The sequence below is a fragment of the Eleginops maclovinus genome, chromosome 23, assembly GCF_036324505.1.
Source record: "Eleginops maclovinus isolate JMC-PN-2008 ecotype Puerto Natales chromosome 23, JC_Emac_rtc_rv5, whole genome shotgun sequence".
Classification (NCBI taxonomy): Eukaryota; Metazoa; Chordata; class Actinopteri; order Perciformes; family Eleginopidae; genus Eleginops; species Eleginops maclovinus.
Window position 1 is genome coordinate 12,824,862 of NC_086371.1, and position 16,911 is coordinate 12,841,772.

Consider the following 16,911-nt stretch of genomic DNA (forward strand, 5'->3'; position numbering starts at 1 on the left):
TCAGACTTGATGTGACTGTGAGAAAGACCTGGATCAAATGAAACTGATAACAAATATTATCACAGGTACATATACCTGTGTCCTGAACTTTTGGGCATGAATAAACATTTTCCACCCTACAAACCCCTCTTTTGATTTGATCTTTATTGACTTAAGAACACGTGACATCAATTAAAAACTGAAAAACTTAAATAAACAGGGTCTTAGTTTAATGAATAAGGATACAGCGTTTACCATAGAAAACAAGATAAGATAAAAGTATTGTTTGAGGAAATCGAAGTTGGAGTAGCAGCACAGAGACAAACATAAAAGACAAACACATTTAATGTAAGAGGTTTATACAACAAAATAAAAGTTGAAACTTTGCAAAATCTACGAATAAACTAAGATCCATTAAAAATTAATGTTGAGTGGAATCTCGAATTAAAGTGAAAAAATAATTTACGTTGGATCGATGTCAAATTGACAATCAGGAGTGATGCTTCCACCTGAATCTCCCCCTCGTGCACACATGCGCGCGACACGGTGTGGCTGCTGCTGGTATGCTGAGTGACAGCTGGAGGTGAGAGACGAAGATCACCGTAATCCAAGAACTAAAACCCGAGGAATGAAGGGAGAACAAAGATAGGCACTGGATCAGGCAAACCCTCGTCTCTATCCCTCTGTGAGTATCAGCCAGAGAAAACTGACGAAATATTTCCTTATTGGGACTCGGTGTGTTATGCTCCATTGATAACTATCGCAGTTAATGGGAGGCCTCTAAATTTACAGGCCCCATGTTCTTATAATATTCCTGTCGACAACTATTCACATTACATGCTGCCCAATGAAATCTTACCTCGCTTTTTGATCGTGATTTTCTTGACAAACATAGTCCCATGGTATAGGAAAGTGTACATTTATATGACTATAAATTATTTAAAGGTTACTTGAGGCCTTTGTTTGCATGATGGCGTGGTAAAAAAAGTATTTCTCTAAATTGTTAACTGGTTTACAAGGCCAATTCAAAGAAAGTGAGGAGTTGCAAAACTATTATTATTATTATTTTTAAAACGCTAGAAAACACCAGACCAGGGAGAACAAAGAGGGAACCTGTAATGCGTTCATTCAGTATTTATTCACAATTATAAATAAAAACAAAATTACAAAGATTGAAGGGACTTAAATGGAGACATGTGAAATGGCACACCCCAAGATGTGCAAAGCTTGAGAATAGGGGGCCAGAAAATAAACATAAAGTGTTTATAGCAGCACCACCCAAAAACTTACCCCAGACCAACCAAAAACCTTAAAAACTAAACTACTCAAACCATAATAGAATACATGTTTTCTTCATCACTCTAAACTTTTTTTTTTAAAGGGAAGTATTAACACAGACACATTATATAAGAAAAATATTATACATATTCTTGCATTTCAGAGGAAAGTAATTCCTTGTTTGCTGGATGATTTGAGGGTCTTAGGGGTGCCGGTCCTCCTGACCTGATCCAGCCGCACTGTATTACAGGGAAGCAGATTAAGATCAAAAGGCCGCGCGGTCAGACGGCGTTCAGGAGGGCGAGGAGCAATATGAGCTGTGACAAGTCCCGTGGTTCAGCGGCTCTGTCCGCCTGAGCTGTGATGCGTCAACCCGGTGAATCATCTGCAGTACCGGGGAGGAGGACACCGACACAAGGAGAGACAGGGATGGGAAGGAGGGGAGGAAAAGGAGAAAGGGGTAACAAAAAAAAAAAAGAAAAGACGAGGAGGAGGAGGTAGCTACAAAAAGGCTCCGCCGTCATTCAGTCTGTCACACAGACCACACACACCCAGCCAGCGGAGCGTCAATTCAACCTCCATCCTTTCATATAATCGATACTTTCATTTATAGGATTACATCGGAATCCCCTGCATTTTCCTTCATTTTTGTCCAGAGTTGTCCGAGAGAGGAGAGTGGTTTATGAAAAGTTTTTTAGAGAGCGAAGTATGAGGACATTATTACCGGTTTATTTCAGCCTTTAAATTCACCAGTGGATAAACGTGTGGGAGCAAAGTGAACGGAATACCAGGATTGCGAAAAAATGAAACGATTTTGCGGAGGTAAGTAAGCATACATCATATTTTAACTGTTTTTAAATTAAAGTTTTGAAAATAAACATAAACACGTAGCCTAAGGACCTATGCACTGGTCATCTTTCCTTCTCGAATAGTTATATATTATTCGGAATTTATTCAGTTTCAATTTTCCTGTCGTTCATCGATTAGATGTATTTTCTTAGTGTTGACAAATGTTAGCATTTTAGTTGCAATATAGCTAGCCGTGTTTTCTGTTTTTGCAAAAGTTGTAAATATTGTCCTATCTTGTGGTTTATTTTGAGGGTAATCCTTGTAATATAATTTCACATTTCAAAAAGATCTGAAGAGAAAGAAATTAAAACATGAAAAGTAGATTTTTATTAATGAATGTTTTCAAACATCCAACATTTGTTTTGAACATGATTGTAAATCATGTCTTTATGATGAATAAACAGGTGGGTGTTATTGCTCATTTGCAAAAACATTTTCAAATACACAATAGACTAAAAACAATTTCACTTCCAGCAGACTTCTCTTACTTTGTATTCGTATAAGAGATTTAAAAAAAAGTATTTTCAAATAATGTCAATGCAGAGGACTGTTGGAGTAACAGTTCACAAAATGAGAGAGTGAAGTGAGTTTAAAGTGTGTGTGTGTGTGTGTGTGTGTGTGTGTGTGTGTGTGTGTGTGTGTGTGTGTGTGTGTGTGTGTGTGTGTGTGAGAGAGAGTGTGTGTGTGTCCATGCGTGTGTGTAAAAGAAAAGGGGGGGCTCTCTTATTCACAGTAAAAAATGGCAGAGGTTGAGGGGGTCATAGACAGCTAAAGCCCCTGTCTAGTTAGCTGTCACCGATATGAGAAAGTACATGATTCACGTTAGTCAGGGTGTGAGGGCTTACACACACACACAGACACACAGACACACAGACACACACAGACACACACACACACACACACCCCTAAGACTGGTGCGGCTGCTGCTCCTTGTCTATGAAAAGAAGGAAAAGAAGGCAACAGAAAGATGGCTGTGGCTGTGTGATGAAATGATGCGCTGAACTAAAGATCCCCAACAATTCCTCTCTTCCTCTTCCTCTCGCCACTCCTGCCACCCTCTCTTCCTTGCCCTCCTCATCCTGTCTAGATGGTCACAACATGAGGTCAAATTTGCTGACGGCTTGTTGGGGGGTTCGCACATTTGACCACCTTGACAGAAGAGTGGAGGAGAGCTGAGTGCAGAAAAAACTGTTGCTCCCTCTGATACTCAGAGCAAATAAATACAAAGAAACCACACACACACCTCCATTGACACATACAACAACACTTGTTAACACTCTTGTTTTTTGTCCCTGTTGCAACGTATTCTATTTCTTTATCTCTAACACACAAATACATACACACATATGTGTGCACACACACAAAGACACGGCATGTTATTGCTGGGACGGTTGAATTAGTGTCGGTGTGTTTCAGATAAAAGCGTCAGTGTGTGTTGGACCAGTGATCTCCAACACACCCGCCAATAGGAAAAACAAAGGAAGAGGAGAAAGTGAACCTTTCACATCTTTTGATTCGCTCAGCGCCATCCTCAATTCTTCACGGTATATATATATGGATGTCAAGAGGATTTGTGGAGTTGGGGGGAGGGGGAGTAAAGAGAGGTAGAGCCAGATAAAAGTAAATAGAGAACTGGCGGTAGAGGGGTTAATGCAGTGCAGATTCCCGATTGACAGAAGTTAGCAGCACCCAGAGGGGAAGAGAGAGAGGAGAGTAGGGGGGAATGATATAAAATGAGACGGTCACGCTTTGAACAGTTACACATGCTGTTTACATTTTTCCCAAATTAACATGGCCCCTCGCTTTAGAAAACTCTCTCTCTCTCCCTCTTTCTCTGTTTCCTATCCTTCCTTCTTTCAAATCCTCTCTTCCTCTTTCACCTTTGTGGCTATCCTTCAAGACCCTAAAATATCTGTTCTCACCCTCCATATTAAGATCCATAATACCATAATGAAAGAAACACTTACTGTTAAAAGTTCCTTATTTAAAATGTTACTTAAGAAAAAGTCAATTTCATCATCAGGTAAAACATATTAAAGCATTAAAAGTAACTAAATATGCAGCAAAAATGACCCCTGTCAGTGTTGACTATATTACTTATATTATTTTCACTGATGGATCAAAATATACTCCAGTTTTTAGTGAGCTAGTTTCAAGCCTTATATATCCTTGGTGTAAATGGATCTTGCAAAATATCGCCTACTATGCAATGTAACAAACTGACAATAATTGAAGTGGAGTGAACAGTAAAATAATTACTGCCTTAATGTGGTTGAAGTGGAAAGCAAATTATCATAATAATGACAAGATGAGAAGATAGCTTTATTAATTTAAGGGGAAACAGCTCACAGCAGTCAGCTTGTGAAAGACACTGCCACATGGTAACACACGTCATTATAAAATGTAGCCACCAAATGAAAGTCAATATTTTCATGCAATCAATGATTAAAAAAACCAACATAAGTGAGCCCCATAAATGAAATGACCACTATAACAGGTGATTGGTATAGGTCGTAATTGACTACATACTACATACATACTACATGGTCTAACATTTACAAATCACTTGTTTTGTCAACCAAAAGTCCAAATCTCAAATATCTCCAAAGTTTTATTAAATAAGTGGAGATAAAAGCTGCTATCACTCCTTACATAAATCCATTTTCTGATAATTTGCTATAATTGACTGATCATTCCAGATCTATAGAGTATTATATCTCAGAAATGTCAGAGCTGTAACTTATAACATCACTTTGTTACTCTTCCCTGCTGCTTTTCTACTTTCTGTAGCGATGGATAGACTTCACATTTTTTAAATTTATTTTGCGGTTATTTGAGAGGAAACCATGAGGTGGAGATGATTAGGAGGGGGTTTACATTAAAACCCGGAGGTCTGAAAAAGGGGAAGGAGGGAGTGAAGGAGATGGAGCCAATTAGTGAAAGGAAGAGAGGGGAACGGTAATTAGGAAGAGAAAGGAAGGAGACTTTGAAATGAAGGTTTGATGTTTTAGAAAGATTTAGAGAGAGGGGTTCAGATGAAGCGACAACTAAATTGAAACCAAACATGGCAAAAAAAAAAAGCTCAAAGCAACTGGAATCCCTATATTGATTTATTTTAGGAAAAGGCCATGGATTGACTTATAAGGTGAAAAGCGAGTAAGGGAGTTTACGACTAGCGAGGAATAGTTTTACTGAGTTTCTGGGCATAAACAACAATTTTATTGGGTTTTTAAGTTGTTTTCTTTTGCCTTTGTTTTTGGGTCATTGATGTTTTTTGGCAAACCCCAATCTGTGTCCGTGCCAAAGGGGATCAGTTTGGTATTCAGCATGAAAAAGCTCCAGAGGAAGGATTCTCATGGGACAAGAGATGGGAAAAGTTTGTATTTTGTATGTGTGTGTGTGTTTATATGTATTTATTCAGAATAATGTCTGTGTGTACACGGATCTCTGGATGCATGTGTATGTGTGTGTTGAGTTAGTAAAGGAATGCACTTTTGATCCAGTACAGACTGCACATAAATCTGGTCTTTAACTGTACACAGACACACAACACCGACCCTGACCCCTGAAAGTCAAAACCCCCCTCACCACCCTTCACCCAACGCGTGTCTCCGTCCACTTCCACTGTGGCTCTATCCCCCACATCGGCCTGTTGATGTGTGCATAGTTGTTGCCCCTGGCATGCCGCACAAGTGTGTGTTTATGTTTAGTGTGATGACAGATGTCAGAATACAGCCACCAGGTACAATGTGGTGGAATTTTAAAAAAGAGTATTTTTTGTCAACAAAGCCACAATGAGCCTTCAGCTGCATCACCAAAACACATGGAAGACTAGTCAGAAGATAGGTGCACATTTTAATATGTCACTTAATGTAGTTACATAAATGGGAATACAAAACTAAAAGTATCCAACTCAATGAAACGGCTAAACTAAGCTATCACACAGATAGTATGTATAGATCTAAATGAATATTGAGCTTATGAGAGATAACCTTTCTTTGAAACTAAAATCTTTGTTACAAATATTTGAAACTTTGTCTTGCTCATTAAACTGAACGTCTTGAGGTGCCAAATTTGTGGGTCCAGTCGCTGAAGGGCGTCTGACTTTTTAAAGTGAACCCTGACCTATTGGTGCATTCCCACAGTGTTCATAAGCTCAGTAAAACACACTGAAATCCCTGTAGTGCCATTACTGAGTCAGTAAATAAGCTACCTGAGGTTTATCTCTCGCATTAACCTCAAATTGGACTCTTATTATGAACTGAATTCAGACTGTGTTAAAAATCCAGAATGGGAATCAAATTTCATTCATTTGGATAGTAAAAAAACACATGAATAATAATACACATGATTCATGAATCAAATGAATCTGGGTTCTTTTGATCCTCCTTAACACATCATCAGTGATGCAACCAGGGGTCATCGGGCGTTTCAGTCATTTAACATCATATCCCTCCCGCCCATTAAAATTGAACTTCTAGAAATGTGTTTGCAGACTCTGAAATTGAATTTAAATGTATTTCAAACCACTCACAGCAAGACAAATGACATGCACATAGTATAAACCCTGGCAATATACACTCGTCACCTCGGTACCTAATGTTATAAAAAAAGTCTGGCACATGTTGTTTCTGTTCTGAGAAACCCACCCTGGACGATGTTTCAACATTTGGTTCCAAAATTCAGCTATATGGCTTGATTCATACTAAATATTGTTAAAGTCTTACAATATATGATTACCAAAATTATGGCATGAAAATATAATGTAGTCATTCTAATCAATGTTGCACTGTAACAAAACTCGTAATAAATAAACTAATTTGGAGCAGATTCAAACATCTTTTTTTTAAGAGCTCTTTCAAGTGGTTGGAGCAGTGAAGGGCAATCTCTTCTGGCACTGGAGCAAGTTTTTCCTGGACCAGACCGGAGAGATTAACTTGCACATGGTTTTCCCACAATACCATATTCAGTTTAAGTGCTTGTTCAAAACCTCAAAGGGTGGTGCATGTTGGGAAAGATGAAATATTAGTCCTTGGATGGATGCATCGCTACACCCACAAACACTGGGTCACCGGTTTACCAAAACACCGCCGGGAGTGCAAATGTCAAGTGTGTTACGAAGCTCTTTGTGCCCCTGAACACAACCTTGCGGCCTAAAATTCAACTCTGATCCTTGACCCTGTGCTTATTTTTATTTCCGACCTATATTAGGAGCTCAGAGTTCTGGCGCCCGATGAACCTCACGTTGAGCTCTGTACTCCACATGGCAGCCAGACTATCTGACTTTACACCAGCGGACAAAACGTAGATAAAAATATGATCTGTTGTGAATAATGGAACTCCCCTGTATGTGCATATGTGTAACTCGAATGCATGCTTTAATATGTAGAAATTCAGACACGGATACGTGCACAGAGGCAGGTCATGATCGGCCGTTGCAGGGAACCCCTGTGTTGCCGTAATGCAATCCTCCCACAGAGAATGTTCTGGTTGCAACCCTGCCCTGCGGCGTGTGCTTCCACTGCCAGGTACACAGCCCCAAGCCTGCAGGGCTTCCCTTGAAGTCGAGCTATACGTCGACTTTGGTGTTGGTGTTGTTGCTCAATGTAATATTATATAACAACAACATGACTCTGGGTTTGAATTATCTCAGTTTACGTGTAGAACAGAGCGGCTGTGCGGAGGATGCTTTTAGATGTGTCAGTGCTCAATCAAAACAACAGGAGGCTCTTACGTCTGGCAATCATCTTAGAACATGTGGCTGCAGACAAAAGAAAAACGGTTTGGAACAGTCTGGGTAGATTTTTGCCAAGGAGGCTTTCCTTCCTCCGTCACAATCTAATTTTTTCTTAATACCTGTTTATTCCTCCTGAATGCAACCCTTTTTGCAAGCTGTGTGTCCTTTTCCTTCAGGGCTGTTTACTCAGCAATGTTGTGTTGATTTCGGGGTGTTTTGATGCTAATGGAGGATGTACGATGGGAGGTGCCCGTGGCTTGATGAGCACCAAATGTTTATGCGTCGCTGAGAGATGCTTATTGCTTCTGACAGGTGATAAGGCTTTAGCGGTTGATGCAATCGAAAGGCTTGGTTGACGGGGGTTATTCTAGTTGACTGATTTCAAGGTGTGTGTGGGAGCATGTGGGAGTTGCCTGGACCCAACTACAGTGCTTTAGAAAATGAGAGGAAGCTTTGATGTAGCCGACGAAAGGGTCAACAGTGGAAGAGTTACCAGCAATCAAGAAGGGAGTTTTTCAAATTAAAGAAGCAGTTATTTGTCTAAGTTGTTTCCTATCACTCTGATGACAAGCAGTTTTAATCTAGTTTAAATGTCAAACAGTTTCCTAATCTGCCACTCAGAATGTCTCTAAAACCCAAGCTAATTAATTTGAACAACTTTTTCGGCAAGCGGGAGCTTGTGAGGCTAGTTGAAAAAGACATTTTGTTTTACAACTGTAATTTGTAAGGAATGAACTTGTCAGTGTTCTCCGATGATTTGATTTCTATTTCACATGTTTGGGTTTGGCACAGAAAACAAAAATTGAATACATATTTCAACACATTTCTTTCAGTTTCCCAACCACATATTTTCTTCTGTTACACATTTTACAATTCTCACTGCAATCACAGCAAATTCTTGGTTCAAGCAGAATATGGTTCACAGTTCACAGTAACTTCACATTTTTGTGTATTGAGTATATAGAGTGCATAACATTAGGTTTCTACCCAACCCTTGTTGGGGAGTGCATACCAATACGTAAGCGGTTGAGTCAGAGGAAAAAAGGTGTCGACTGTTTTAGGTCAGAACTTGTTTTCTTAAAACCACTGAAAACATGTGAGGGTGTTTAAACCATCCTGTGGGGCCTGACGTGATGGATAGATGAAAGAAAAAAGAAAAAGCAACAGAAGGGGAGAAGGAGAGCTAATCGGGGTTAATTGGCTGCTGTTATTTTTGACCTGAGGCAGAAAAGAGATAAGGGTGTTGAGAGAAATAGGAAAAGTGGGGAAGAGAAAGGTTTTCTGGGAAAGCAAGGGAAGTTTAAGTGCAGTGTGATTAGTTTTTAGAGGAAAAAGGGATAACACTGTTGGAACAATGTGATGCCGAGGTGAGTCAGAGAAAGACAGATAGAACGTTTTCACACATTGTGCAATACATAATTCACTCCTGCTAAACAGCAGCATGCTTTGCCCATAATTGAGAGCATGAATCACTGCCTACCGTCTGTGTGTCAGTAGGATGAGAGAGGATGGAAAAGGATGACAGAGAGCAGAGACAGTGAAAGAAATGTGTGTCGCACTCGGGCGAAGTGCTGTAGATTTGTCTAGAGAGGATTTGAAAGCATAAGCGTGCAGAGAGCAAGCATGGGACGAAGAGAAGTGGACGTACATGAAGTTCCTTAATGTTGAAAACCACCTTTCAGCTCCAATTTTCTCTGTTTGAAACCAGAGAAAGGGGTACTAAAAGGTTCTCAGTGTTACACCCCCTCTCTCACACACACAGTACAAAATTATTGTATACACTCACAGCGATGTGAATTTTATCCACATATATAATTACGACTACAAACATTCTCACAAACACTCACACAGTAACTTAAAACACCTACACAAACACGCTGAAACCTAAACAAGAAGTCCACAGCAAACATACAACTGATACAAACACATTAATGTTTGTGATTGTAAAGAAAGCCACATGTCTTTGTTTTTGGGATGTCGGTTGGGAATGAACGTGTGTGTGTGTGCGTCCGTCCGTATGTGTGTGTGTTAAAGTGGCTGGTGCATTTAACATAGGAGCCATTTGTCTGCCTGTCTGAAGCTATTAAGAGAGGTTTTATTTGAAGCCAGAATAAACCTCCGACAGCCAGAAACCTCTAAAATTAGATTGGAAACGGAAAAAGCTTTATTGGCAGTGTCAGATGACTCTGACCTGGCAATATGTAAACAGACGAGGCCATCTCCATAGAGACAAAGAAATAAACCAGAATATTGTAAAAAGAAATACTATAAACAGTGTAAAGGTGCAGCGACTGGAAACTGTAGCTGGAGGTGATTTTTGTCTGTTGAGCTCTCACATCATCGGATTCATTAAAAACCAAGCATCCAAGTTAAATAATCACAAAATGTCAGAGAAAATAATGTCTGAGATTGATTTCACTTCTTTGTTATGATTACAAATACCTCGGTGCGGTGTGTTAATTATCACTTGGACACGCATGATGTGAGTGTCCCTAAAGAAAGTCCTCAAACTATCTGTCTGAACTCACTTTAAAATGTCTCCACAGTCCATCAACACCAGCTCGTCCTGCTATTGGCTGCTGCCATGGCGACGGCCCTCGACTCTTCACACAACCTGGCCAATGAGAGGAGTTCGATTGAAAGCACCTACGAGCTGACCAAGTACCTGGAGTACCAGCTCAAAGAAATCAAAGAGATATATGTGAGTCTTTCTATGTGATTCTGTTTCGGTGTGATATCTCACTGCAACACAGGTTATCATTACAACCATTAACAACAATATTTAAAACAATAACTGGGAACGTCAAAACCATTGGACAATTTGGAAAGGTCACTGGTGGTCAACTTTCTGAGAGTTATCCCCTGAATCGGCATCTTCTCTCGACTTTATGGAGCGTCTGAGTTTCCGTTCAGTGTTTAGTTGCCGTCAACTTCACTCTCAGCGCTCTCATAGTAGCGTTTTTTTGGCTGCAGCAGGAAGTTGTTTTCTGAGAAACAGCAATAAAACTCACAATACACTACCAGCTAAGCACAAGAATAGAAGAAGGAAGCCTGAGGGACAGGATCGAGAAACCTTTTTAAAGTGGTGACAAATATGCAGAGGGAAAAATCAAGGCACTCAATCGCTACAATTATATTAAACAGTTATTCTTCGTGAATACTTCAATATGCATTCCCCAGTTAAATGTTCAATATGCAGAAAGACTACAGTCATGATATAATTTCAAATTAGTTCAGAGTGCCTTCTTTTTATAGTCAGACACTATCTGGTGAACAAAGAGCAGCAGCTAGCATCCCACGAGCTATATATTCCCCTCGGAGGTTTGTAGAAACTAAAAAAAGAGCTATAAGAGAGTGAATGTTGAACCTAGCCAAACCAATTTGGAAGAAATCAAAGCCGAGCTTTGAAAGAAATACATTTTTGTTACGATCCTTCATAATTCGAAAGTTAAGCTCCTGGTTCATATTTGGCCCATTTGACTTGACATTGTGAACATACATTTTCCCTGTCTGTTGAAGGAGTATTAAAGACACAACATCCGCACTCTCCAAACTTCCAAACAAATGATCAATGTTATGTTTCTTGGTTTGGTATACGTAACTATAGCAATACAGTGTTGTACAAAGTGTCATATTCATCCATTAAAACTCCTCTTTCTTCTTCTGTTTTTGTGTATCTCCTCTAGCTGACCTACCTAGGCCCTCCATTCAATGAGAAAGACTTCTCTCCTCCTCGGCCCAACAGCACTGCTCTCACCTTGCCCAGTGCAGCCACCCGTCTGGAGCTGTGGCATGGCCTAGAGAACCAGGCTCGGCTCGCCCAGAACCAGAGGGCTTACTCCGTGTTGCTGGCAGCTGTCAGGGAGTTGGCCAGCTCCACCCTCTGCCCCTCCCTCCAAACCTCTCTGCTGCATTTTTGCACTGGCCTGGATGGACTGCTGGGCTCCATATCCGCACTGATGACCACCCTCGGCTACGCACTTCCTCCTCAGTCTGCAAACATGGAAAGTAACAGTGGAGAGCTGGGCCTCCCTCAGAGGGGGGGCTCCCGACCTGCTCCACTGATGAGCCAGAGCCTTTACAGGTCCAGAATCGGGACCAGGACAGAGTCTAGTCGTGGTAACAACCAAAGAAGAAGCGGGACAAGGTTGGTGACAGGAGAAAGGGAGGATGGCGTCACTGTGGACCTGGTGGAGAAAAGGAGAGGCAAAGAGGGGAGGAGAGCAGAGACGACTGCAGCTGGAGGAAGAAGTGGTGGATCGAGGGAGAACGGTAGAGGAGAAAGAGGAAGGAGAGGGAGGAGGGAAGAGCCGGAGAACGGGAAATGGATCGACAGTGAAGAAATGAGAGCAGGGGAGGGAGAAGAGATGGAGCGAGACGGAGGTGAGGAGAGATGGGGGACGAGAAGGTTGCTGAGTGTCAATGAGGATGGAGAGGAGAAGGACTGGCAGCCTAAACCCAGGGTGGAAGAGTCGTTCCCGGGTACAGACAAAACAGACAACACCGACAATCAATACAGTTACAACATGAACCCTCATCACATGGACACACTCAGAAAGGAGGATGGGTTTATTGTAGAGAGAAGCAGAGGAGCAACAGCGGAGGAGGAGAAGCCAACAAACATGGCAGCTTCCTCCTACTCCTCCACTTTCCATCATCAGCGTCGCCCTCCTCGCGCTCTCCTCTCCCCTTCCCTCCAACCTCCCCTGTCCACCCTGTCCTTGCTCTACCAGTTTGGTACGGGTGAGGAGCACACCCTCCTCTCCCAGCCCGTCCCTCTCTCGTTACAAAGGGGAACCTCCCTCCTCTCGCCTCCTCTAACTCCGCTACTTTCCTCTACCTCCTCTGCCTCCGCTTCCCTTTTGTCGGTGCGGCCCACAATGAACGACTTTGCCAGGAAGGTGGAGGGGTTTTGGATATTGAGAGAGCTGCAGAGTTGGTTGTGGCGGTCAGCCAAGGACTTTAACCGCCTCAAGAAGAGACTCAGAGGCTGAGGCTGAGACAATGACACAAACACTTGCAGTACATTAAGAAATCGGTTGTTTGCACAACATGTGAGTGGAACCACCTCGAAAGCTTTAAAGGGCTACTTCAATGACCATTTGTAACTAATAACTCATCCTGTGGAACCTTAAATACTTGAAGAAAACCTTGTTTTTCTTGCATGCCTTCATGCTGAAAGCAGAATTTAAAAACTGAATTAAATCGGGACAGTGTTTCACACCAGCAAAACTATATCAAACCATTAATTTACAAACTCTCACCCCGCTCATGCAGTTTAATACAAGTCTTATTGATCCAGTCGTATGCTTGCTACTTGCCAAACACATGCAATCTAACTAAAACTGAACTTGGACTTGAAATATTTTGCACAAGTTCACTGAGACCTTGTAACCATTTTTGGATTCCTGTTCACTGTGGAGGCATGCGTAATGGACATTCAAATAATCATTTTGAGGATGAAGTATTCCTTTAACAGGCAAAAGCACATAAACACATTCGTGGTTAACACATTCATTCATGCTGTACTGGAATAAGTCAATGAAGCACTATTTGGCAGGTCTCCAGAGACGCTGATGGAATATTACACACACAAAGCCAACACATTACCAGCACTGTCACCCGCCTGATGCACAACAGCTCATTGAGCGAGACACACTGAGACTGAGCTGAGTTACCGGACAGAAACAGATCAACAGAAATACCACTGTAGGTGGTTACACACACACACACACACACACACACACACAGATACACCGGGTGACGGGCAGAGAGACAAACACTGCAGCCATTGAGAGAAACCGGATTCGGTGACCACCAGATGTATGAATCAGCAAACATTAATTTTCTCTAAAGGAAGAACATTTCTGAATGGGTAAAAGACAAAAGGAGAGGAGGAAATGACCAGAGCGTTGAAGAAGAGGAGACAAAGGGGCAAGAAAAAGAGAGGAAGACGGGATGAGACGCGATTCAGTCAGGGGATGAGCGCTGGAAATAACTGGCAGAGGAGTATTGCTGAGTAATCTGATGTCAGCCAGTCAGTTACTGTAACTCTACAACAGTGCTACACACACACACACACACACACACACACACACACATACACACACACACACACACACACACACACACACACACACACACACACACAATGTGATATTTTGTACCTTGACAAACAATCAATTTATTGCTGATTTTGATTGAGTGCTCACATTCATTGATTTCATTCCATAGCAACACATATTTAACACAGTCTTAAAATCTTATAGAATAGAATACATTTCACTTTTTTGTGTTCAATGTATAAAGGAATAGTTTGACATTTTGGGAAATACACTTATTTGTTTGATTTCTGAGAACAGGAAAAGATCATCAACACAACTCTGATGTCTGCACATCAGGTTAGCTAAGCTTAGCACAGTGACTGGAAAGAGGGAAATTGCTAACCTGCCTCTGTCTAAAGGAATCCACCTATACCCGCACCTTGCAACTTTTATTATGTGTTAATTTTACAGATGGAGGGTGGCATGTCATTTCCTCCACAAATAGTCATTTTTGCGTTCATGTTTATGCACACATTATATATATACAAAATACTGCAGTGGTATTTATCCTGTTATCTGATTCTCAGGAAGAAAGCTGTAATGTCAAACTAGTCCATTAAGTAAATCCACAATCCTAAACACCAAGCATTAGATAGATGTGTATTTGTTGTGCCTTTTAGAACATGAAATTGGATACCTTTTTCCGTTGGCTATTTACAGATTGCTTCATTTGTTTTTCAGAATAAATCTATTGTTATGTCTTTACAATGTGCCTTAGATGATGTGGCTAAAGGTTCATATCATTATAATATTTATTGAAAAAGATGTTTATTTATTTTTTCTCCACTGTGAATATACTGTATTGTAACTCAAGAGAGAATAAATAGTAGCTTTTGTACAGAGCGCGGTCTTATTGGTCATTTGGGAGCCCATTGGGAGGAGGGAAAAAAAAGAAATACTTATGGGATTTTTGTTTGCAATGGTTTCAGTTTTATAGGGATGGTTTCGGGTGATTGGCACAAGGGGAGAGGAGTTTGGGGTTGGGGTGGAAAACAAAGGCCAGCTCACATCCGTGACAAAAAATAGAGCGAGAGAGGCGGGGTAAGAGAGAGTTTTTATTTGTCTGCCCTGGTGAAAATTTACGATCTCTCATTTTTCCTTTTATCTCTGTCCTCCCACCTCCCATTGCATCCACCCTCCTCCTACTTAGCTTTCTTTTCTCATCACGCTATCTCACGAAGATCCTCTTCCCCAAAAAACATCCCTCTGACCTGTGACAGTGAGGGATTTACATGAAACAAGCACAGGTACAAACACAGCCCCTCATAATCCTACCAACCGCCCCATTCTCTTGTTGTATCCGTGTTTTCAGTCTCTGTCACCCCCTCTTGCTCTTATCGTCTTTACTCTTGTGTCATACTCTTTTTCTGCTTCCTAACCTGTTATCATTTTTATTATTTTATTATTTTTGGCTTTATTGCCCCCGAATACACTTTTTTCCCACATACTCTGCAGCTCCCTGGCTCCCCCTCTGCCCCAGGCCTGATATTAAAGGATCAATGAGAATCTCCCCTCCATTACCTCCGAGGTATACAGCCACACACACACACACACACACACACACACACACACACACACACACACACACACACACACACACACACACACACACACACACACACACACACACACACACACACACAAATGTGGACCATATGCTGACAAACAAGTGCACATGAACCTTAAAACGCAGCATGAGCTGAGCAGGATGTGACCTTTATGGGAAGTGGATGCAGTCAACACTGACACATCATCACACACACTCTCACTAAGTGGGTGAAAGGGTTAACGCTGACAGTGACATGACACACCACATATATACATACACACACACACACACACACACACACAAGACGCTTTGTGTTTTTTACACTCAGTAAGCAAAGACTATGGGGCCGCCAGTAGTCAACAAAGAAAGCTTTCTATAGTCTGTGTGTGTGTGTGTCTGTGTGTGTGTATTGTTTGCCCGAGTGTGGGCTTGCAAGTGCAGCACGTGTGTGAATCATTATCTCTATGTGTCAGAAGTTTGTTGGAATTAGGCTCGTCATGCGTAGCTATCTAACAGCCATCACTCAGCGTCACCTCTCATTTTCTCTTTCTGTCTGTCTCTCTCTGTCAGCGTAGCAGAGACAAATTGCTGTAACTAATACGTAACAGGATTGCCGAGCCCTGTTTGTATGACTCAGGCGGCTGAGTCTTTGATAGAACTGATACTGTGAGTGACAAGCATCAACATTATTGGCTTGTTCGGTTTATCAGGCAGCTGCTGACAGAAAGACCTATCTGTTTGACTGGCAGGCCGTGATATAAGACCTTTGACCTCCAGAGGAGTCGATGAGCGGGCAATTTTGTTCAAGAACTTTTATTTGCTTTCAGAGAGCACCTTTTTGGCTCTGACAGATGTATATTGTGTAACCAATCGTAGTGATGACCAAAAAGTAATTCAGCAATTTTTCTTAAAGATATCTAAGAGTTTGTTATTTCCTGGAAAACTATCAAAATGGTGGCCATATAAACATTTTGTTTCCAATGAAACGCTCTTTATATAAACACAGGCCTACCATTGTGATGCTTCAGCTCTATCAAGATGACCAGCCTGCGTCTCCACCCACTGTATCATAGCGTCAGATCTCTTACATGTTTGGCGTTGCTCCTTAAACTATTTTGAATGTTGGTCACCTGGATGCATATTTTCCATCTGAAATAATAAAGTGACTGAACTGAATTGAGCAGCCGTCCACCGAGTCAATTTTGGATGAATTCAGCAACTGTGTCACAGTGTTTGTATTTCTTCTAGTTGCAGCAATTAAATATTTGAAATTGGTTACAGCTCTGTCTCATGACGCTGCAGGGCTTCTTTACTGTAATGAAATCTTAAAATATATATAATTAAGACTGATGGCCACCCTTAATACTGTCGTTAAACTTTACACGAGACACTTTAAACTAGAGGAACACTGAAGA

The 16,911-nt window shown here is 41.3% G+C and overlaps 1 protein-coding gene across 1 annotated transcript; it reads left to right on the forward strand.

Moving 5' to 3' along the window:
- The first annotated feature begins 1,802 nt into the window (after window positions 1-1,802).
- On the forward strand, window positions 1,803-14,790 carry clcf1 (cardiotrophin-like cytokine factor 1). The gene is made up of 3 exons (XM_063875988.1): window positions 1,803-2,079; window positions 10,390-10,544; window positions 11,530-14,790. The coding sequence occupies exons 1-3, from the start codon at window positions 2,061-2,063 to the stop codon at window positions 12,835-12,837; spliced, it is 1,482 nt and encodes a 493-aa protein (XP_063732058.1). The 5' UTR covers window positions 1,803-2,060; the 3' UTR covers window positions 12,838-14,790.
- Window positions 14,791-16,911: the final 2,121 nt, after the last annotated feature.